General features: G+C 37.5%; 1 protein-coding gene across 1 annotated transcript in view; it reads right to left on the bottom strand.

Annotated features, from left to right (window-relative positions):
• Positions 1 to 25,737, bottom strand: part of DPP10 (dipeptidyl peptidase like 10) — a 703,534-nt gene extending 677,797 nt beyond the window's left edge. The window contains exon 1 of the mRNA XM_024243704.3: positions 25,107 to 25,737. Coding sequence (XP_024099472.1) covers positions 25,107 to 25,178 — 72 coding nt within the window. The 5' untranslated portion in view covers positions 25,179 to 25,737. The remainder of the gene's footprint in view (positions 1 to 25,106) is intronic.
• Between the last annotated feature and the right edge of the window lie 45 nt (positions 25,738 to 25,782).

Consider the following 25,782-nt stretch of genomic DNA (forward strand, 5'->3'; position numbering starts at 1 on the left):
TATCTCAAACTTTCTATACTAAAAACTAAGTTCTTCTCCATAGCTGGACTTGTTTCTCTTTATGAATTGTAAGAATCTTTGCACCGCCTTCTGAATTCAGTAGGGCTAGAACCTGGCAGAATTGTAGACCATGATTTGAGTCCAGGTCCTTTGTCGACATCCTCTGACTAGAGGCTGTACCCTAGCATATTACTATTCTAAGTCCTTCCTGTGTCTGCTGCCAAAATGATGCATGTAAAGTCAGCCATGCCAGTTACCTACTTAAAACTCTCCAGCTGTCTCCCCAACTTCTAGGGTAAAGCCCAAGCTGCTGTGAATATCCTACAAGGACAACAATTTCCATGACATTGCTCCTCCAACCTCATCACACACCACCTCCTAGAACTGTACATGATAGTCACATAAATTGCTTATAATTTTTCCATAAATACCATACAGTTGAGGGCTATACAATTTGAGCAGGCTGCTTCCTACTTCTTGAAATGACCACCTTCCATCCTTCCCCCTTCTTCATCCTATCTCCTGTTCATATTTTAGGTCACAGTTCACCTCCTCCAGGAAGACTTCTTTGACTCCCCTCCACTACTACCGCCAAGGATAAGCTAAGCAAAGCTCTTAAAAGACACCAAGAGCATTGACTTCATGCTCTGTTACACTCAGAAAATCACTGTGCTGCTCTGTTCGTATTCCACTGTAGGCTCTGAGAGGACTATCATGTCTCCTCCAGCAGTGTAAATCCAGCGATTAGCAGAGTTTCTGGTGTATAATGTTCAGTCTATAAATGTTTATTGTCCCAAGTGTAAAGAATATACTCCTGCTCTCTCTGCATAGAAAAACTTCTACATAGAAGTGGGTTTACATGTAAAACAGAACAAAGCAAAGAGAACTAAGACCAGGAATGAATAAGATAATAAAAACAATGGAGCTACTCAGTGATGAGAGTGAGGGAATAGGGGAAGAAATAAAAGAAATTATTTCCACTCACTTATAAAAGGGTTAGACATGAAGTCAATATAATAGATTTTTTAAAAGTTCAACTAATCAATAAATTTTGTGAAACTCATATCTAACACAATAATGTGGGGTGTATTTATTATGAAGTAGAGGTGGTAGTGAGTTGCTTTGTTATGCTGTAATCAGCTTTATCTTTGAAGGTACTTTTAATATTTTTCAGGAGAGAAGTGAGAGTGATTCCTGGAGAACTCTAGTACAACACACTTGCATTACAACCTTTACTAACAGGTTTAAAATTATAGTGATTATCTCTAAATAAAGTGACCTACATGTTTAATATTGTTCAGATTACATTCTTTTGTTAAAATTAGCTTTCTGGAGTTCCTGCCACACTGAATTAAAGCCACATCCATCTATGCCGAATTGGATATCATTAAATATCTATATTTATGTTATTCTCTCTTGGATTATTTTAATCATTATCCTAAAATATCCATACACTCTTAATGCAATTTTCCTCAGAAATTTACAAACTTGTGGTTTTAATATAGATTGACATAAAATTTTCCTTAACAATAATAAATTTTAGGTACTTTTTTACTTTTGAAAGTACTCATCATTTTTTAGGACATTTGGTAAAATGGTACATTAAAATTCCATGAGTTATTTTTCAGTTCTGACTCTTCTGTAATACTTTAAAACTTTTGTCATTAAATGTATTTCTTTGTTGAAATGCTCTAAATATACATTAATGGGTGTTGCAAATTTAAATTCTTGACATTAAGTTCTCCTTCAAGAATAGGATGCAGTTCAGCTTCCAACATTTTTAGAGCAAGTCACAGGCACCTGTAATACATTGTATGCATATAGTCTAAAAGCTAAAAAAAAAAAGAAACAAAAAATCCTTCTCTAACTATAAAAACGAACCCCTGAAATAGGGGTTTTAAGCATGGAATATTTAACAATGTCATTGTAGTGTTTATAAGAGTTGAGTACTCATGAGGTACAATCTCACTGTGATCCATCTCATGTTACAGAGCTAATCTAATTCTAAAAATAATTTTATAAAACAGCAATGCTATTCCCCTACTATCGCTTATTTTATAATTTGATTAACATAACAACAAAAGACAGCTATATAAAATTTAGTTTTCCTCAAGCAATGATGATTGTTTCCTTTGTCTTCAATATTCTTCTTGACTTTCACACTATGCATTACTAAATGCTAGTATTCATTTTTCATAACTGTTTCTCAGGAAAATATTACTTAGGATGACAATAGCTTCTACTAGATTATTCTGTCTCACTGCAATTAATTACTTAAAGCAACCTGCTGTCAACAGTCACAGTTCAGAGATCCCGACAATATGTGAGGCTGCAAATGTTTACATTAGGATATCTATCTCCTGTACAAATGTTTGAAGGTATATTGGGCAAAGAGATAAATAGCTGCTTTTCTTATCTAACATTTATTAATATCCAAGAACATCAAAGACCAATATTAGCCTGGGTCATTAATTACAGCCGGCTTGGCTTTGCCTGCTGCAGCTCTCCTAGAGATGACTTCTGTACAGTTGTGAAAAATGGGGCCATTCCTCAAGGGCGGCCTCCAAAGCGAATGTGACTCTTGTTGCATCCCCGGCTGCTGCTGCCATCGTCTTGTAAAAGTCCAATAAAGAGAAGAAATAAGACTTCACACATGTCTTCTACAGATATTCACGCAATTTTCTTTACTTTCCCCTTCCATTTGAAATGACCTCTTCTTCCTCCCTATCCAATACAGGGTCAGCTCAAGTGCACAAATCATCTTCATCAGGCAGCAAAAGAATTCCACTTGACAAATTATGTTATAGTGAAGAAATAATAATAATAGCTAAAGTTTATATCATTCAGATGACTGAACACACGTTTAAAATACTGTTTTTATTTTGACCCATAATCTTCCACAGGATCAGGCCCTACCTCGTGGGGTAATTATTGGTCTCATTGGGTTTTACAGACTTTCTTGCAATTGTTTATTCAAGAAGTCATTGAGTTCCCTATTCCCTCTCCCTGTCTGGGCTGCGAGTCCAAAGAAACTGGCTGTATTTAACGTTAAAACTAATGTTGCAAACAAAACAGTCTGGCCTGTTAGTTTGGCTGTGCACCTCACCTCCTGTTTCCCCCAGGAACTCTGCAACTAGGATTCTTTCCATGGACACTTTTAGAGGCCCACATGAAACACAGCCCTCTGACATCCTACTATCCTCTGGATTCCACTTCTCCTTGCTTGCTCTTCCTAATTTTTAAAAAGCTCTTTCAATCTATCTTTTATAGCTCTTTTCCTTGTACTGTGCATCAACCCACTCTAGATTTTCTCTGTGAGTTATATACCAAAAGTCTATTATTTATTCCACCTGTCAATCTGAGATCACTCTGACTTTATTAGCTTTGCTAGCCTGGCATACCCTTAAAATGATCCACAGACTGGAAGATATTATAAATACCAATCAACTTAATAAAGATTGCCATGGAACCCTCTCCTAAATGTCAAACTCTCTTTCCTTCAAAGCACTTCTACTACAAATGCAAATTCACCATATTTTTTGAAACTCTTCACTGATGATTCAGAATGAAGAAAGTCCGGTCCTGCCCTCAAGAAACGTGTAGGTATTTGGAGAGACACCAGTAAACAGGTAATTTCAAAGCATGAGGGAGGCAAGAAAAAGGTTCTTTTGGATGACCGCTGGGGGGCATTTAACCCAAAGCACCAAGGTAGGAATGCTTAAAATGCACACATGGCTTTATTCCCAAACTCCACAAGTCAGAACCAGTTTGGAAGAATGACATTTTTTTTTTCACAGAATTTATAGTGTGAATAAAAAACCTGTCTCTAAAAAATGAATGAAGATTCTCATGTTCATTTTGGAGTACAAAACCATCACATTACAGCAGTAGATAATTTTCCTCTATGTTCTTTTCTGCTTTGAATAAGAGAGAGTGAGTTAAAAATCTGGCCACAATTAGTTCTACAAGACTTATTATTCCAAGGGAAGTGTTCAAGTAAAATTTTTCCCTTAGTTAATGTGCTTGCCTCTGTGTGCATGTGTGTGCGGGCCTGTGTGTGTGTGTAAATATTTTACGTTTCCAAAAAGGACTCCCAGCAGCCTGTTGTCCATGAGGTGAGTATATGCCACATCACCCTTCTCAGGTAGTGGAGCTAAGTTTACCACTCAGGACATCTTGGTTCCTACATTCCAATAACCCATGACAACAAAAGAAGAAAAAGGGATGAAGTCATATTTTAAGCAAAACAGGCAATGTGGAGGAGTGGGAAGCAAAAGAAAGGTAACCCCCATCACTCACGCTAGGGTGGTATCTTCCTTCTGAAATAGCTTCCCTACCTTCCCCTCTGAGTTAAATCGCCTTCACTTATTCCAAGGAGTAAATAAAGGAGAAATTTGTCATAACTAGGGTTATATTCCATAGAAAGGAGTATCTACACTTTGCGTTAAAGTCCTTTGCGTTGGAGTACCTTTAAAAAGTTAGATCACTGAGAACAGGATATTTTCATGTACTGTTAATGCCCAAAGAGGGGCTGAATAATTTTAAAAAGATATTTCATAGATAATTATATTATATTCCTGACAACCCCAAAGACTGTTTTCCCTGATTATTCCCCCCACCCATCTGAAAAAGCTTTCTTTTGTGAAATCTTTGGAATCCCACCAATCCCAGATCAATTGCTTCTTCCAGCCTGAAATGTGACAACATCAAGGATTTCACAGTGTCAGAATTCATTAATGTAATTATATCTCAGAATTAAAGTATCTTTGTGGCCATAATAACCAACTTCTGTGTACTTGTCCCTTCCTTAAAATATACATCTTCTGAGAAGTCTAGCTGTATATTTTAATTTTTGACACAAAATTACTCTAGATGGTCATAATTTCCCTGGAGCTAAAAGATTATTTAGAACATACCGTCTTTTTCAACCAAGCGGGACGTTAGATTTATTCTCAAATGAATATATTTTATAACTACATCTATATAAAGGTGATTGCTTTATATTTATTTCTATTTTACAGTTAAAATGTAAATTCTTATCTTTCTAAGCATCACTGCACATGAAAGACTGTTTTCTATAAATTATAACTTGTATGCATGTGTTGATAGATTACGGCTGATGGTATGTGTTGACAAATTATGGCTGAATACAGCACTGACATCATGACATCACTTTTATCCTTATAATATTTTCAACATTCAAACATTCTTAAATCATCCACATGCTCCTATTATAGTGAATGTCTGTATCCAGATACAGTTCTGTTGTTTTCGCCAATGACAGTCTGTGGTGGATCCGAGATGACTGCACAGTCCTTACCATTTCTCTTATGAAAACAAGAAATTCATTTTTCCTCCTTTGGTATTTGGGCTGCCTCCTGTGTCCTGCTTTGACAAGGAAATGTGGCAGAAAAGAGGCTCCATAACTCCTAAGGTTGATTCTTAAGAGATCTGCAGGGTTTTTTTCCCTGGGTACTTGGAATAATCCCTTTTAGAAGGCAACTTCCTGGTAAGAGATGCTAGGACCCATGCATGAAGAAGTTCAAACTACCCATGTGGAGAAAGAAAGAGAGGTCATTATGAAAAAGCAACAATATACAAGACATATGAGTGAAGTCTTCCTGACCTTCCAGCTACCGGATGAATGCAGTCAAGATAAACAATCACACTTGGACCAGAAGCACTGCCCACCAAGCCACCTGAGCTCCTGACCAACAGAGTCACGAGAAATAAAACGGTTGTTTTAAGCCACCGAATAAGGGAGTGATATGATATGAAGTAATAGATAAAACAGAATCTGCCTAAAATACTTTCTCAATATCTTCAGGTTAGCACAGACATTCACCAGAACGTCCATCATGATTTCTTAAAAGACAATGAAAGCTGTCCATTTTAAGTATTTTCACACCCAAACTGTTTGTCTGTAAATTATTTTTTAATGTCCAGGATAAAAAGAACAGATGCACCTTGCAAGGTCTTAGTGTTAAGGTGTTTCATATTAGAAGACAGCTTTTAAGTTGTCCTTATTCACAAATCAAAACAGGGGTGAGATGTGTTTACTAAGTGATGTATATTTTCAGGAAAAGAGACAACTTTTATTCACTTCTTTATTTCCTGTTGCTTTTTTGCTTAAAAAAGGAAGGCAGGAAGGGAGGGAGGCAGGGAGGGAGGGAGGCAGGGACGGAGGGACAGAGTGTCATTATAATCAAGAGTTCTTGGGTTTACCCTCGGTCCTTCCAATATAAATAGTTACCTCCATGGACAATGAGATAAATAAGCAGAAAGGACTTTTTTTCATGCCTACTCCCACCCCTTCAATCTAGAAACATTTCCTTGGAGCATCAGTCTGGGTGTCTATATACATATGCACATTTCTAGTGACAGGATGTCAAGGTTAGATGTATTCAGGGGCACAACTTATAATTAATCCATTGGGTATGTCATAAGACTCTGCAGTAGCTGGTGAAACTGAGAGCTTGGTACTCCACCAAACACTGAAATCTCAGAGGCCAAGGGAATCCTGACTTCCTATTAAACTGCCCTATATCATCGTAATTAGAAGATCTGACAGGATTTCCAGGTTAATTCACAAAAGCAAGAGGTTTGACCTAAAGATCCTGGATTATAACACACAAGAGGCTTGATTCCTTATGATAGAATCAAATGGTACCATTACCCAAATTTTAGGTACGAATATGTAATTAGTGACTGATTAAAATTTATTTTAAGTCATACCTATTCAGTATTTATAATATGAAATCAGGAATCTTCCTGGTAACATTTCATGTACCTTTTCTGTCTGGGTTACTTAATAAGATTCTTGAAAAAAATTATCAAAGTCCTAGTTGATTTCTATCAGTGTACCTCTCCTCAACCATGCCCATAGATCTCCTAATATTCCCAGCAGGACATCAAGATTAAGGCCTAATCTGAACTCTAAAAACCACTTTCCATTCAGTAGCTTGACTTCCTAGAAGCATTAACAACTACAAGTTTCTTCTTTGTGTTAAAAGATAAGCAGCTACCAAATATGCCCTGCAATAATTCAGCAGGTGCATTGTAAAAAATTGATTTTTCTTTAAAATTTTTCAGAGAAAAGAGGTTATTTGATTTTAAATAGCTCTACAATCTTTACAGAATCTTAAAAGAAATAACTTATTTTTCCTGTTGTTAAGAATAGTTTAACTAAAAATTCCTTCTGTGAAATGGTTTGGAGTCTTGGTAGAGCTGGTCATCCTTATGGATCAATAAAACATTTCAATGCTGCTATTTTTCTTCATGGTGTGTTTGTTAAATTCCATTACTACTTGATGGAATAGAGGGGAATATTTTGACCAAATAAATTTGCCAAGTTTAGAATAATTCTTAGCTTCCTCAATATATGAGGAGTTAAGGACAAAAAAATCCATAAGCTTATAATTTATCGAAGTAATTTTTCTTTGCAAACATAAAAGAATTCTGCAAAGTCTAAGGTCTTCTATCCTTACCTCAACTATTATTATTCTCCTTCTTATTCACTGAGAGGGTGATTTGCTGTGACTGACAGCAACATATAGCCTTTTTAGGCTAAGACAGGTGAATGAAGCACTGTCTATTTTTTAAAGAAATGCCTCTCATTTCTCAAATTGTGCTTATCCCACAGTATATAAGAAAATGTAAGCACACCATGTATTCATTATCATGCATTTAGAGTCTCTATATTTTTTAATAATAATACAGAAACAACATTTTCATAATGCTGGATTATGTCCATTACTAGCCTTTAGACTTCACAGTGTCATTCAAACATCCAGGAATATAATATCTTTCTTATTATAAAAGAAAATAGAGGGAACTTGTTCAATTCTACATTAAAATTTCTAAATATTATTTTATTGTTTCCTTAACATGAATATCTTATAAGGTATAAAATTGTGTTTCAGAATATTTCAATAATAGCCCTTTTCTTTTACCCATCTACTAGGAAAGGCTCATTAATTATTTTCAACTTATTAAAATATGCAAAAGCTGGGATACATACTTGAGTCTAATGCTGGGGATAAGGAGGAAGCTTTTCTACTTTTAATTTGTTAAGATCCCCATTAACATATGTAGACCGATGCTATCTAGATGGTCCCTCGAGTATGATGGTTTGGCTTCACCATGGTGTGAAAGCCACACGCATCCAGTAGAAACCACAATCCCATAATAGGTAGAGGAACTTATGATAGTTTCAATTTATGATGCATTTTTGACCCGATGATATTTTTGATTTACAATGGTTATGTCAGGACCTAACCCCATCCTAAGTTGGAAAGCATGTATATAAATAAACGTATATATACATACATATTCACACACACATGCACAGATATAGCATTGAAGTGGATGCCAACATATCGAATACTTTTATTCCAGTTTTGCTAATGGGGAGCTGAGGTTCAGAGAGGTTAAGGGATATCCAAAACAGAATAGCTAATAAATGCAGTAGTTATCTTTAGGTTACATGCAATCATACATATCATAATAACCATCAATTTATTTTCTTTATTAAATTGAGGCCAATGATGTGCTGATTGTGGTTGACCAGTAAAGCAGCCACTCTCTTCCACAGATGATAGTAGTGGTATTCATAGTAGTCGTTGTAGTAATAATGCTCAATAGAACACTGCGTGCAAGTTAGTTTGTTGTTCTCATTTTAAAGATGAGGAAACTGAGGTTCAGAGAAGGAAAGTAATTTGACTAGGGCCACATGATTTCTAGGTGGGAGAACCGGGTTTTGAACCTGGATTGTCTACCCCTAGAGTCCATGCCCTTGTCTATTCCAGTAGACAGTGTCTCAGGTGTTCAATGAGCACCTACTCTTTGTCAGGCAACGTGTGGAGAGCATGGCTCTTCCCTTCTGTGTGTAGGCAAGGGCAAAGTAAACACACCTGCACCAAGATTGGCTATCACTTATCAGATTATGAGGCACATAATATTTAATTTATCATGAAAAAAGGAGGAACATTTTTTAAAGAAGCCAACTTTTAGAGGGTCTATTTTGATAATGTCAAGGTTTTTATCAAAAAAAGCAATGTCACTTTGGGAGGCTGAGGCAGGTGGATCACGAGGTCAGGAGATCGAGATCATCCTGGCTAACACAGTGAATCCCCGTTTCTACTAAAAATACAAAAAGTTAGCCAGGCGTGGTGGTGGGCGCCTGTAGTCCCAGCTACTCAGGAGGCTGAGGCAGGAGAATGGCATGAACCCAGGAGGCAGAGCTTGCAGTGAGCCGAGATCACGCCACTATACTCCAGCCTGGGCCACAGAGCAAGACTCTGTCTCAAAAAACAAACAAACAAACAACAAACAAAAACAAAACAAAACAAAACAAAACAAAAGCAATGTCATGCACTTTAAAATAAACATGTCTGCTAACATTTTTATAAAAGGAGAGGTAAAGAATGTGTCTAGACTAGCTTGAAACTACAAACATTTCTCTGGAAGAAAGAAATGAAAATAATATTAGTGATTAACTATCAAAAGAATGATAGAATGAGGAACTGCACAGCTGGGGAACAACTCTGGGAAGGAGACGTTCCACTGGATATATTCGCATAATATTTGATGTTTGACCTACATGAATATGTTATTCAGAAATTAAAGAAGACTATGTGTTTTATTTAAAATTGGAAGTGAAAAAAATAGACTCTGTTAGCATTGACTCCTGAACTAAACAAAATGACGAAGACCTCTGAAAAATAAGGCTTAAATCAGATGCTTAGGTTACTGAAAAACCGGGAGCAAAGCATTCACCTTCTCTTTCATAAAATGATGAAGCCAATTTGTTGTTCAAGTTCAAGGAGACAAGGAAGACAATTTTCAGTTTTTCTAAATTGTAAAGTTTACATTAATATATACACATATACACACATACATGTACACGTCTTACAGTGCTCACCAGTTCTTCACTAATAAAAAAGTGGAGGTAAGATCTAAAACTAAATATGCACAATTAAAAAATCAGCTTCATAGATGACAAACGAATTTAAAAATTGGCTTCAAAGATGATACAAACTAAATTATACATTTTGGACAATAAAGAGTGACCTTTTGTCTTAAAATATTTTTGATAGACATAAAATTACACATGATTAAAATTTTCAAAGTAAACTCCATTTTCAATTGAATATACAGAAGGCAGTGGCCATGCTCACAGCACATTGCCTAAGACAGCAGGTGCTCACTGAACACATGAGAAACTGTCTACTGGAATAGACAAGGGCATGGACTCCAGAGGCAGACAATCCAGGTTCAAAACCCGGTTCTGCCACCTACAAGTTATGTGGTCATAATCAAATTATATAATCAAAGAGGTTCCCTCTCTGAACCTCAATTTCCTCATCTTTAAAGTGAGGATGAGAGTTCTAACTTGTACACAGAGTTCTAGTGAGCATTACTACTACAACTACTAGTATTGGCTTTACTATTATCATTTGTAGAAAAGAATCAGATATGATTTATTGATCAGCCACAAGTGGGAAATCATTGGCCTCCACTTAATAAGAGGAAAGAAGTTGATGGTTATTATAATATGTAAGACTGTATGTGATCAAAAGACAGCTTCTGCAATTACTACCTGTGCAGTCTTGGGAGTCTCTTAATTTTAGTAAACCTCAGATCCTCATTTGCAAAACTGGAATAAAAGTGGAATCTATTACATAAGGTTATGGTGAGGATTAAATAAAATTTAAGCAATTGATGATTACATTACATAATATAAAAATATAAATATTATAGATATAAAATGTTTGTATATAAATATATCATATATTTATATATAAATATAACATATATTTATATATAAATATATTTAAAATTTTTTATAAAATATATAAAATATAAATATACAACATATATATATATATAGTATAGATGCAAAATTTTAGCTACTGTCAATAATAAAAATACCAATAATTTCGTCACTGAAATTCTTTCCTTTTTATAATTTGAAAGTCATATTTTGTAATTTTGCTACAGGCTCATCTGACTCATCTTCTAGGACAAGTGTCAGCCTGGCTAAAGACATAAATTAGGATTAGAGAATCCTTGCTTTTGAGAAATAAAGCCTTACTTCTCAGAGTGTGGTCCACAGACTAGGCATCATCTGGGCACCTGCTATAAATGCAGAATCTTGGACCCCACCTCACATTCACTGGACTAGAATCTGCTTTTCAGCAATATCCCCCAAGTGATTCATACCCACATTAAAGTTTGGATAGTGTTCTAAAACTGATTCTCTAATATAGTAGCCCTAGCCACATACAGCTACTTAAGCTTAAATTAATTAAAATTAAGTAATATTAAAAATACAATTCTTCAGTGTCACTGTCACAATTCAAGTGTTTAACATGATAGCCATGCGTAGCTGGTGGTTATCATACTGGAAAACACCAGTACAGAACATTTTCATCTTTCCAGTATGTACTATTGAATAGTGCTGGTCTTTTCTGGGAGAAAGTAAAAGATATTTTAGGAAACTAAGGTTCAATAATTCAATAAGTTTCTTAAACTCCAAATTATTCATTGAACCCCTTTTTACACTGCACAGAAGTACTCATGTAAACTTACTTTTTTGTTTTTAACACTGGTAGGAAAGGGCAAGGGAAGGGAGGTAGCTTGCCCCATGTGCAAGTGGTGATTCTCTCTTGAGGTTCCCAATCCCATTCATATGTTTATTTCTTCCTGTTACCCACCCCTCTTAAATTCATAAGGCCCTCATTTTCTTTGGCCCCCAAATATGGGTTCTCAAGACAGAGCATACTAAGCAATCATGGAGCAGGAAATGAATACAAATTAGACATAAATTGTTAATATCCCCTGCCCAGCCAGAAGTTAAAGGAACAAAGGAAGTCATGGTGGAAGCCGGAGCTATGCAGATGAATGAGAAGAGTTATTTTTCAGAACACTGACAGTCAGGGATGTGAGTCACAAGGGAATGAAAAATTTATGATATGCCTTAAATCACACCATGTTGGTAGTTAATCTCTCGTCTCCCTAAGGGCAGTTTCTAAAAGTAGCCATCTCAAGGAACAACTACCACCATGCAGCTTGATCTGAACCTCATTTTGCTAAATCCTCCAAGAATGGTTTTTCACTTCCTTGTGTGCAATTATCCTATCGCATCTTCTCCAAATAAAAGCTATTTGAGACTACCAAACTGTTCTCCTCTAGCCTTCACAGACACCTGCATCAATTTCTTGGGACAAACCTGACAAGCAATGTTGGCTGACTGGCTGCATTCCAGGACCTCACTGCTGGTGAATCAAATCTGACACTGGAAGCTCCATAGGGTTTATAGAAAACTTTAATAAAATGGCTTAAGAGGTTGGCTGTGACATCAAGTGTAGGCCCAGATTGCACAGTTTTTCTGAGCTTGGGAATGTTAGGAAAACAATTTAAGAACTGTAAATAAAAACAAGTATAACTATACATTCATCTTTTCAATGTCAAACTGGGGCGCTATCTAATCAGCCGACATATGATTATAGAATTTTAGGAGAATGTACCCTATTTTCTCTTACTATTTGCTATTACATAGGCCCACAGTCTATAAAGTTAGATGTTAATTATAGAAAATATATAAGTACCAAAAAATTTCTGTCTGCTATCAAAGACAAACACAAAAGTTATGGCCTGAATATTAACCAGTTTTGTATTTAATTTTGCAAACTTTGTAAGCCATTCCTTTTCAGACTATATAAATCTCTCTTCCTCAAATACTGTTTGAACCAAATTTACCGTCTTGATGGTTCCTTTAATAAGTTAAATTCTTGATAGAGATTCACTACATACTTATATGAGAACCACATTTTTTCATTTGGAAACATGTACATTGAAAGGGATCAATACTGTCTTATAGATCTTCATGTCTGATCTGGAACGGGCCTTCCTACTCTCTTCTACTTCATCAGGAAAATGAGATACTGCAGAAAATCCAGACTTTACACAAACCATGCTAGTTAACCTTATTGCTTCCAGATAGAATCTGTATAATACATCTTCTTATTAAACCTGCTACCAAAAATAAAAATAAAATCCTAAACCAGCTGGAAACTTTCCACTTACATTCTCATCAATTTTTTCTTTATCGACATCATCACAGACAATCCAAAGTGATTTCTGTGATTCTGATAATTGAGTGAGGCTCCTTCTACCAACTCTTAACCTAGGTGGGAGGAACTCTTCTTTCTACTATACCAAATTGATCAGTTGTATGAATTTGAGCAAATCAGGCTTTATCGTTCTCAACTGCCTTATCAGTAAACCATGTAACTTAATCACATAGTCGGTTGTAAGATTCATTCAAAATATATATACATCTTAAAGGGGGATAATGGAAAGAAAATGGGATTCTATTATTTAAGACTCTCAGAGTCAGAACTATGAGCCCACAGTGCATATTACTAATAATTACCATCTGCAGATTTTACGCTGGCAATTTGACTGTTGCATCTCATGCTCAGGTCATTTAATCTGTGTCTACCTAAAGCATACCCATAAGAATGGATATTTTCTCCTTAAAAATTGGCTGTAAATGGAAGTCAGCAGATGGTACTGTACAACAGGAACATGTTATGGTATCTGCTTAATTTTTTAGCCCTGTATAACCTGTTGGTGCTTTGTGATCTCTCTAAAATACCTTTTTCTTGTTACAGAATGACTCATTTTGAGGTTTATGTAACAATTATGGGCCTGTTATGCTGCACATCTTCAAACCAGTAATTTTATATCATGATGGTTTTGTCCTGGGTTTTCCTTAACTAAAATTGCCTTATGTGACCAATAAGCAATGTGAAGCTGACATTTCTGAGTCCAAGCAGCTAATCCTAGATTGTATTTACCTATTTTCAAATATTTGCACCATCTGTGATTCCATATTAGTTTTTTTGGATTCGCTGTTACAGCTCAAGAACTGTAGCTCTGAGAAGGAACGAAGCTGCACTCCAAATGCAGAATACATTATAAGCATGAGATGGAATTTAACCATGGGGATGGGGAAGGGAAAAAAAACAAATTCAGAAAAGTAAATGCATATTCAGTTTTCCATTTTCAAAACATAAACTTTGTTTATCTCTGCGTGATAAGAAATATAAAAATGGATGCCATATAGCTTCTTAACCAACTCTCAATCCATGTTTGCATTGGAGTCAGGAGGACTCTATATAATCTGCATACCAACAAAAACAGGAGTTCAATATTAAAGATGCCCTTAAGCTTCCAATGTCAAACAATGACAAAAGGTGCTTTAAAGCTGTGTTTCCAACTTCTGGGAACTTCAACATCCAACATAATTTGATTTTCCATCACTCTGTCTATGTCTGGTATAAGAACCCAACACATATTAATAACCAAATAATAAGCACCACCATTTTTCAGCATCTCTTGGATAGTAAACCTATTTCATTGCTGACCCTCACAACAGTTCTGCAAAATAAACATCATTTCATTTTCAGATGAAGTATCAGATACAGAGAGGCTGGGTAAGTTGCTCAAACTAGTATGTCAAGGCTCTAGGGTTTAAAGTCAGGTTAAATGAATAGAAATCCCTGGGTCTATCCACTAAAAATAATTACATGTGTCTCAAAAATTATTCTCATGGACTTATTTATTTAGCATATAATCATTTCTCTGGTCTGTATCGGAACTTGGTGCTCTGAAAACTCTGTCTGGAAATACAAATAATCAGCTTCTGGAAATTGTGTTTTTTTTTTGTTGTTTTTTTTTTGAGACGGATTCTCACTCTGTTGCCCAGGCCGGAGTGCAGTGGCGAGATCTCGGCTCACTGCAAGCTCCGCCTCCCGGGTTCACGCCATTCTCCTGCCTCAGCCTCCCGAGTAGCTGGGACTACAGGAGCCCACCACCACGCCCAGGGCAAAAGCCTTTCTTACCAAGAATCCCAGTGTATCAGAAGTCTGTTGTTTCCATTAATGTCCCAAGAAAGCTCTAAAATTTACCTGCATGCATTCCCCAGTTTTTAAGAGCATCTCTCCTTTAGGAGGGATTCACCCAATTGCTACTACATTGCTGGGAGTTGCAATTTCAAATGCTGTGTGTAGATATCAGCAGTTGCTTATTCATGCTGAGAGTAAGAGGGGAAGCTTGAGAAAGTCAACTTCTGTTTGTGTAGTGGTGGCACTGCCATTTCACTGGAATAGTGAATTTCACAGTTTACGTTCAGAATGGCATTATGGCTTTGGGTGTAACTCCTTGCCATGGCAAAGTACAGAAGATGCATATGCACTTCTGTGATGTCTGGTGGCCAGGTGCCAAAAGTCTAAGGACCACTGACCTAGAACTAGCTCATCACAAAGGAGAAATCAAGAAATGTCAAATGAGCTTTGCCTATGGACACAAAGCATTTTAAAACGTGGTTTTTTTTGTTTGTTTGTTTAAAAAAAGGTTATACTTATGTCAAGTGGCAAGGAAGGCAGATGTGCCACCATGACACCACCAAAGGCTTTGTATCAGCAGCAGAATCTGGGAATGGCTATATGGAAAGAGACCCAGAATCAAGTACTGCTTCTAATTCTAAACAACAGTGTGACCTGAGACAAGTCACTTCACCTCTCCCTCGTCTGTTTCCTGATTTGAATACAAAGGTGTGACATTCAGGAAACAACAGTTTATCTGAATGTTATCATCATTTATCATTCATGTCATGGCTATTTGAAGGAAAGAATTTAGAAAGGCAATGCTGCTACGAATATCCAACTATTTCTTTTCTTTTCTTTTCTTTTTTTTTTTTTTTTTTTGATGGAGTCTCACTCTGCCACCCAGGCTGGAGTTAAGTGGCACAATCTTGGCTCCCAGCAACCTCTGCCTCCTGGGTTCAAGCAATTCTCCAGCCTCAGCCTCCTGAGTAGCTAGGATTATAGGCATGCGGCACCACACCTGGCTAATTTTTGTATTTTTAGTAGAGAGAAGGTTTCACCATGTTGGCCACCCTGGTCTCAAACTCCTGACCTCAGGTGATCCACCTGCCTCGGCCTTCCAAAGTGCTGAGATTACAGGCACAAGCCACTGTGCCCAGCCAATATCAAAGTATTCTTTGTCAGCAAGTCAATCAACTCTTAGACAGACGATGGCTCTCAGAAATGTAGAGAGGCGGAGGGAACTGGATTTGGGTTTGGAGATGGCATTCATGCAAAGAGAGATGAAGGAACGAAAAGTACCATCCTGGAATACAGAGATACTGACTCTGAGCAAATAGAAATGTGTAATAATGAGCCACTCATCATGCCACAGTGGCCTAAAGTTGAGTAAATCTCATTTTGGAGCAATTATAAGCAACCTTCATAAATGTGAAGGAGGGGGAGTCTCTTTCATTTCAACTCCTGGTTCAATTCACACATGCCTATCACTCTCAATATGGTTGTCAAGAAGTAGGGTACACACAATTCCTAAGATCAGAAAAAAGGAAATAACCCTGATGAAGATGTTGGGTATGGCTTCAAAATATGTTCACTTTATTTATTGGACCACTTATGTTTTAAAGTACTCTAAAAAGGTACATACAAGTGAAACGTATCGTCTTTTCCCTTGAAGTTCCTAAAAGCTAGTGAGGTAGATAGAAAATCTATACATAATTTCATAGATCCTAGGAAATTTAAATTATAGACTAATTTTGCCAAACAAATGACCTATTCTAAATTTGAGGAATCCTTCGTGGATTTCAGTTTTTTTTCCTCTCAAAAAGATATATTTTTACCTCTATTCAAACATTGCCTCAGTTCCTCATCTTCTATTCTGTGTCTAAGAGAGAAGAATTATCAATGCAAATTTGTGACACATCGATTTAAAGGATTGCTTTATGAAAGACTTCTAGTACTTGTTTTAAAACATGTGAAGTGAAAAAAAAGAGCCATGTTTTGCATTGATTAACTTATATTAAAACCATTCCTGGAGGTGAGATTTGATTAATGTAAGTATGAATATCAGAGTTTTCACTTACTCAACTCTTGCCAAAAGTAAACCCATGTTGCAATAACAAGAAAGGCCTATTTCTCCCTGTACAAGCATTATTAATGCAACTTCAAGTGGTCTCTCTGGTCCATTATTTGAAAATAAATCACAGGGCAGCCTGACACTCAAGTTCTTGATTATGTAATACAGATTTGTCACATTTCTGTTTTCAGAGCAGAGTTTCTCAGATGGAATAAGAAACTGAATCTTCATTTACATATCAAAAAGAGAGTGGGGATAAAAATAATAAAAATAGCTTTTATCCTCATTTTTCTTCATTTGCTATCTTTTATAATCTGATACATAGTTATTTTGTCTTGACCTGAGAAAACCAGTAACCATGACAAATAACAATAGTATTAAAGTTAGAAAATACATACCTTGGCTGGAGAGCATTCCCAAATGTAAAGTCTGTTTTGATTCTGCACTCAACTAACTTTTCTTAAATTTCAACTAAATAATATCACCTGTTCCTATATGCAAAGAATTTCTAAGTGAATCATCCCTGGGGACCAAACTTCTGGAAAGAGAATATTAAACCATGAACATATCAAACAAGACTCTAAGTCTTTTGTGAAAATAGACTCTTCATCTAAAAATAGTAGAAATCAGTGGTCACAAATTCATTTTCATCTAATGCCCTATAATAATCTACCTATAAAAGACCCATAGAATTTAGATCATAAATATATATATGTGTGTGTGTATAGTGTGTATATATTTGATAATGGTGTACACACACACATTCAGCATTTTCATTAACATAAGTGCAAATTTACTTTTGTAAAAGAAGAAAATATCCTTCTCAGATGATCTAGAAGCATGATAGCATTAAGAATGAAAATACTTACTAGGTTTCAAGCTTGAGCCAGATGCAATAAAAACTCATTCACATAGATTCTCTAATTATTGCAACATTCTCATCATCCTCTCCCTTTTCAAGATGAAAGAATGATTTTAGTGGGATTATAAATTGCCCAGTAAATGGCAGAGGAAGGAATCAATCTGAAATCTGTTTGACTTTGTTCTCAGTCTTACATCACGTTGCCTCTCCCCAAAATGTAATTAAATTTGAAAATCATTTGGCAATTCCAAAAATGTTATAGAATATTTTAATAACTTTTAAATAAACTATGGCATGAAAAACTTAGAAAATTTTTCTTTATTTTATGGAAGACATTAAAAGAATACTGTTCACATCAGTTACAGAACAAAACAATTCAAAATATTTATTTTATCAGTTTTGGATAAAATTGAGTTTTCTGTATTTAGCCTGGCAGTGGGTGACACATTTACCATTACAAATGGATATGCCTGAGATTCTAAGAATTTAGGAAAGCTTAACAAACATAAATCTACAATAGAAGAGCTTTCTTTTCAGTGCCCCAGTCTCCCCACTGAACCTACTTCCCAGCCTTCTCTGCTATACTGAAAATGACGACCATTCCTTGAGTTAATATGTAGTCAATGATAAGAATGTCTACCATGTAGAAAGAAGGTGAGTGCTAATTTTAAAAGCCTTAGAGAACAGGTGCTATTAGATAGGGACAAATAAACAGAGATTGGTTATTGCCAGAAACCTTGTGGATCAGGTCAATAAAAACTTTAAAACAAGAATATGCTGGGAATAATCAATACTAAATTCCACGACTTCTCAAGGCAGGGCAGCATTTACTAGAGCAAGAATAATTCTAACTATCCATAAAGATATAAGTTTATGAAGAAGTTTACAGTCCCTTTATCATTTATCTGGCTTCTTTTTGGACCTTGTACAGGTGTTCAGATGGAAAAACCTCTAACCTTTTTTTGGTTGATGTATGTCTTAGTATATGGCCCCCATTCTAATGTTAGTCATACATGAACTTGGTTAGGACACACAAGTCACTTAGCAAGTATGAAAATATATGGAGATGATTTTAATAAGTGAAGCATACATGTGTGTTTAAAGGTTACACAGAAAAAGCTGTAGAAAAAATTTGTGAAAAAGTCTTTTGACTTATGTTTAATCCAATTCCATGCCCCTCCCCATAACAATAGGGACATGCACCCTGGGTTCTTGGTGGCTCCACTGCCAAGCACACTCTCCTGCTACATTGACTGAAATCTCACTCCCTGACATATTTCTATAAATCCCATCTGTCTTTCCTTTAAATATCCTCTTTCTCATGCTGATTACCTTGGGAAGTACATTCCAGTGAAAACAATGTGCAACATATTCAGCAGCTAATTCAACTCTTGGTAAGAATTAGCCAAAGTTTACTTTTAGCCTGACTTCTTACAGAGTAGAACAGTAAAGAATTTTACTATTCAATTTTGATTGAATGAAAGTCAGGATGTAACAGAATATTTTGAAATCTGGATGCCTGCCAAAATAGGTTTGATGTCCAAATCCATTAATATAATATTTGCATGCACCCAAAAACTCATGCGTAATCATACCAATACGTGTACTGCAAAATGTGGTTGTCTGTAAACTTAAAATAATGTTATCAGCTATACATGGCTTAATAATCCTGAGGCTTTTTTTTTTTTTTTTTTTTTTTTTTGAGACAGGGTCTCGTTCTGTTGCCCAAGCTAGAGTGCAGTGGCACAATCTCGGCTCACTGTGGTCTTGACCTCGCAGGCTCAAGCAATCCTCCCAGCGCAGCCTCCTGAGTAGCTGGGACCACAGGAGTATGCCACTAAACCCTACTAATTCTTTCTTTCTTTCTTTTCTTTTTTCTTTCTTTTTTGTTTTGTTTGTTTGTTTGTTTTAGAGACAAGGTCACAGTACGTTGCCCATGCTGGTCTAGAACTCCTAGGCTCAATCCATCTATCTCAGCCTCCCAAAGTGCTGGGATTACAAGTGCGAGCCACTGCATCAGGCCAAGATTTTTTTTTTTTTTTCCTATTTTGTCTAGGCTCTTATTCCCAGACTACCCATTCAATAAGAAGACTTGGTATAAGTCAGGCCTTATTCAAAAACTCCTACATATTATTTCATTTAACCCTTAGAACAAACATCTAAAGGGAACCGCAGTCACCTCCATTCACAGATGAAATGGGGAAATTCAGTTATCCTGCCCAAGAAAACACACTGGTCTTTGGTGGACCTGGGATATAAACTTGACTCTGTGCACTTCCAGTGCATAACCCATAGACAGTGATGAATAAATATTTGTGGTTGATAGCACAAAATCTCACAATCTTAGTCACAGCATTCTGGCATTGTGCCTGCTACATGTCACACTGTAAGTAAATTTAAAATGTGCCTATAAGTAGTAAAGCTTAAGACATTCTGTAATCATAAATAATTCAAGAAACCAAAATTTTGAATTTGCTTTATTTTTACTCAGACTGGGAGAAATTTGGTTGTTTTGTTTCCAATGTAATGTGCTTCATAAGATAATGCAGCATTAATATTTAATAATACAATTTTCTTTAAGTTGTTTTTATATAATTTAATCTTTTTAAAATGCACCATTTGCTCAGATCCTGAAATAATCAAACAGATATATAGATATATTAGAAGATTCTAAGCAACAGATATTTTGTGGTATGTTCTTAACTCAATAAACAAAATACCTTAAATATAATATTTATATTATAAATTTATAAAATATATTATATTTAGATGATAAATTTATATAATATATTATATTTATATATAAAAATAAGAATTTCAGGGAGAGTAGGAAATGCATGTTTTTTCTCAAATCATAGACTTCCATATAACATCTTTATTTAATGTATATTATCTTTTATAACCAAATTATATAGAACTCTACCCCAATTAAATATGACATTTTATATGTTGAATAATTCGAAGTAATACATTTTTTATTAATTAAAATGTTTCCATATGATTTATGAAAGCTCTTTTCAAGGTTGTGTTTTAAAAACAATAGTTTATTGATCAAATTATGACATGTATATATTAGCAAAGGGCACATGGAAGAATAACTCTTCTGCAATTTTTCATTAAGCATATGTTTGAATATTTTAATCTGGTTTGCTAGACCAAAGGTGAATAAAAATACTGAATATCAATTTCTGTATTGAAATATTTTAAGTTGATATTACCTAAATGTCTAAAGCACATCGATATTTCAGAGAAGGCATTTTACACATTACACATTTGATCTCAATTCTGGTCATGAATGATTTCATCAAGTGACAGCTTCACGTTCAATCGTAAGAGATTGGTTTTTTACCAAAATGCATTTTTTAAAGAAAATGCATAACAAGTGCTGTCTTTGTAGTCAAATAGTTGCTTTTAAAAATATGCTTTTTAGTCATACTCTGAAAAGTGGGATGGTTTTGTTTTTGTTGTTTTTGTTTTTGTGTGGTTATTTTTGTTTTGCTTTTGGAGCTGAGAGAACGGCCACGCTTTTTAGGCAACATTTTTACCCACTGGAGTCAGCAGAAGGGTGCCACCTGGTGGAAATGTGAACAAATTCTAAACCTTGTCTGATTGACCATTAAAAAATATATATACTCATTTAACAAACCTTGAGAGTCTCGTCATCAGAGACAAATCATACAAAGATCAAGAAAAGTTCCTATAAATTTATGAGGATCTATCTTGTTATTTTATATTATTTAGATCAGTAGCGTGATATTAAGTTAACTAAAATTTCCAGAGCTGTGATTTATATGTGTATAGTTGAAGCTTTAAACAAATTATTCATTCGTTTTATATTCAAGGTAAATTTGTGCACATGCACACACATACATATATAATTTGCAATTACTTTCATTCTTATAATGGAAATATGTTGTATCATGATTGTATAGAAGTTAAAAGTTGAGGCTTCAGACCTCCATGAGTTCCTGGCTAAGTCTCACTTCCACAATAACTTCCTTAATCTTCTGTATTCTCATCTCTAAAATAGGAATAAAAACAGGACTAACCTCAAAAAACTGCTTTAGGAATCAAATAGAAAAATACATTCAATAAATGTTACTTTATGAACCCTGAGAATAGTACTCTGCCTGTGGCAAACATTCAGGAAGTGATTTTTTAAAATAATAATAAATTACAATTAGCCACTAAAGTTCTGAGCTCTTTCAATGTTAATTGAGATACTGATCATGTTAAGAAATGATTGTGTCTAGTCATGTCAAGGCATTTGTTTTTAGACATTTTGTAAATGTGGAGTGTTATGAAAGCAACAAAAATAACTGTCATAAATATTTTTTAATCAAAGAATCTTTAAAAGAAAGATTACTAAGATGATAAAAATATTTCCAGTGATTCAGAATATTCATAAAATACACGGTCGCTACACGGTCCCTCCTATTCTTGTTGTCACCTTTTTCTAGGGAGGGAGGGCATGTCCTCTTGTCATGGCACCCTGTGCCAGAGTACAGTAACAGATCAAATAAAACAGGAAGGTTGAGCCCTCTACAGGACTGTAACTGTAACCAAATTATATGGTTCATAACCATTTTCAGTTAGAGGAAGGATTATGGTCTTCCACTGTGCTATAAGTGGAAATAGGTGTTTGATGGCCTCAGGACAAGGCATCTTTGAGGTTTCATAAAAATCTTTACCATAGAAACTAGAAGACATTTTTGGAAACATTCAATAGCTTAAATCATTCAAAATCAATGCATAGTGATTGATTTGTTGGAACATATGTGCTATTTAACTACTAGGTATAATTTCATAAAGGTACATTTTAATTTAAATTTATGAATTTTTTTTGAAATATTATAGAAAACACACAACTAATCACATCTTTATGAAGCTATTATATCTAGTATTGCACGAGAGTTGTGTGGCAATTGCAGAATTAAACCATAATGACTAATATGGCTAATAAAAGCTTAGTAGTCTTACAGAAAGTAGTTTAAGCTTTCACAAAAATCATTCACATTCTTTGTCCATCATTTCATATGTCAAGCTTTGAACAAAAATATGCTAGATGTGAGTATTTCCTGGGAGTGCTTGAAAAACCCTCACTGTGAGGTGCCATGTATATATTTCAGTTGACTTTCTTTGTAAAATCAATCTATTTGAACACATGCATAAGATGCATAAAACTGACATTTTCAAATCATGTCAATACTCAGAAAGGCACTTAAAATACTCTATTAAATCAAGAGTTCTGCAAAGTAGCCACTCCCTGAATATTTGAAGTGGCTATTAAAAAATGCACACTAACAAGAGAAATGGATTCGAGCTTGCACCTATCTCTTCATATGAATTTTAAGTACCAGATTAATCCTGACGAGGGGGTTTGTTGTGCATAGACAGCGTGTCCACTATCTACACATACATTTTCAGCTCCTGTGTGCTCTGCTCTGCTTCTGCATCCCACTTCCATCATCACTGAACTGTTTGCAGCGCCTCAAGTAACCAGCTGGTGTCACAGGTTAGTGAGCAAAGATTTCATGTGGGGACTCTCACCTGACTAATCATTCTTACTGGTAGCATCATTCCAAGAGCAGTAGAGAGGCTCGGTGGCTTGTTAATGAAATTTAAGGGCTGTCAGCCTGAAAGAGGATGTTAAATCCATGTTCCTGTCCTGAAATTATTTTTCTATATCTGCTATCCAGTGTTTACATTCTGATGTGTGCTGGGGATTAGGAGGAAGGGGTATAAAAGGAAGGAACATATGATGTTTTAATATTTTCATACTGATCTCAGAGTATGGATCAAACAGGATAGTTTAAGAAAACAAATGCTTTGTAAAAACTGCCAACATTCAACCCCCTCCCACTAATAAACGGGAAGGGAGCTTTAAATCATTGAGTAATCCCCACCACCTGTGTGAAACATATGTGAGAGAACAGAGAAGGGGAGGTAAGAGGAGAAAAGAGACCACAAGCCAGGAGAGATGACCAAGTCTGCAATATTAATAACAGCATCGCTGGCATCGCCTCCTCTGTCTCGCCACCACTCCTGGGCGATTTGGACAGCTCCCCTTAATAGGCCCTTTAGTGCTTAGAATACGCGAAAAGCCGAGTTGCTGTTGGAGCCTAGCTGCGTGCACTCCCTCCATCCCATGCTAGCCATAAGCTGGGAGGGTTTCTGCCAGGAACGCCTCCAGCAGCCTTCGCAGTGCACTCCGAGCAAAGATCCCCAATCCTCCTACCCCAGTGCTTGGGTCCTGCGTGTCCACAGTTAATCCCTGACCTAAGTGCAGCTCTCTCTGCCCAGAGTTTCTAATTGATGTAAACGTGACCGCACCTCCATCCGGCTCAGCACAGCCTCCCTCCTCCTCCTCCTCCTCGTCAGGGTATCTCGGCGCTCCCGACCCTCCAACTTTGAAAAAAGAGCGACACCGAACTCCCAAATCACCCCAAATCAGGGACAGAGACAAGATGGGGATCCACGACGGTACGGTTATGCTACAGATTTCTAAAGACCAAAACAAAAAGGGGTTGGCGGGTGTAGAAGGACGGGAAAGAGACAGGAATAACCCTCAGCCCACGCAGGGCACCTCATCTCTGCAGACACAACACATCCAAACCCAACAAATCACTAAAGCCAGCACCTTCCCGGCTCCCCTTAATAATTAATGCCTTGCTGCTCCCCAAGCTCCGTTCCGCTCAGCAGACTACAGATGTCTGGGACACTCTTCCCCCATCGACCCCCGCAAACACCCCACCTCACAAACACACACCCGTCTCCTCAAAAGAAACAAGAAAGCAAAGGAAAAACTCCGTCCGCCTAAAGGTCATTTGCCTACTCGGGTCGCTTTGGCCAGCGAGCGTCCCGGCTATAGGAAGACCGGGCTTGAACCCGGTAAGTGGACATCAGGAGCGCAGCAGATTTCTTCAACGTACGTTAATAGGGAGCCAAGAGGCCCCATTCCTTGGCCCTGGCCACCTCTCCCCTCCCTCGGTGGCCCGCCCGCCGGGGTTCCCCGGGGCACCTTCACCCTTTACCTCTCTCCCCCCTTCTCCGCGGCTCTCCACCTTGCGCATCCTCTCGCCCGGCCCCGGAGCGCACTCAGAGGCTCTAACTTCTTCCCGGAGAGTCCATGGATAAGCAGGAGAGCCTGGAACTGGGGCGGGGGGGAGGGTGAGAAAAGGGAGGCGTGGGAGCCGAGCCTGGGAGGAGAGGCGGGGGGAGCGCGGACTGGAACCACCCCTCCCGGGAGGGCCTGGCCGCAGCTGCCAACTCTCACCTGGTCCGCCGGCTGCGCCTGGCTCGCCCTGGCCCCCGGGGTGGGCTGCTGCTCCTGCTTCATGGCTGTCATCGCCGGCGGCCCGTGTTGGCGCTCACTTCCTCGCGGGCACTTCAGACTCGGGGACCGTCACTTGGCAGCGTTCGCATGTCACAGGCGCCCGTCGCTCTCGGAATTGGCGGAAGGGAAAGCGGCAGCGACGGGTTGGGGGGGAGGGGAGTTACAGGGAGGGGAAGAAGAGCGGCACCAGGCAGGCTCCCCCTGGTAGGATCCCTCCTTCGGCTACCGCAGACCCTCTAACTCCCCACTCTCCCCGCCCCCCACCACCCAAAGCGTAGCGAGCCTCGGAGACCAGGCACGACCAAGTGGCAAGTTAGTGGAGTGGCGAGCGGCGGGCCCCCGGCACCTGACCGAGCTGGAGCGACGTCTCGCAGAGCCGGAGGAGCCCTGCGTGCATTCTACCGCAGTCTGCACCCCCCCACCGCCGGCCCCCGGGGTCTGCCCGCAAGGTGCTCAGCGCGCCAGGTGGAGCAGCCGGGTGCCGCGCTCCAGCATCTCCTCAGCAACTGCAACCGGGGAGAGAGCCCTGCGCGGCGCGAGAGCTCCCCACTCGCGCGCCCAAGGCTGCCGGGTTTCGCGGTTACCCCCCTCCCACACACACGCAACCCCCCGCCCC

The sequence above is a fragment of the Pongo abelii genome, chromosome 11 (genome assembly GCF_028885655.2).
Source record: "Pongo abelii isolate AG06213 chromosome 11, NHGRI_mPonAbe1-v2.0_pri, whole genome shotgun sequence".
In the NCBI taxonomy this organism is placed as follows: Eukaryota; Metazoa; Chordata; class Mammalia; order Primates; family Hominidae; genus Pongo; species Pongo abelii.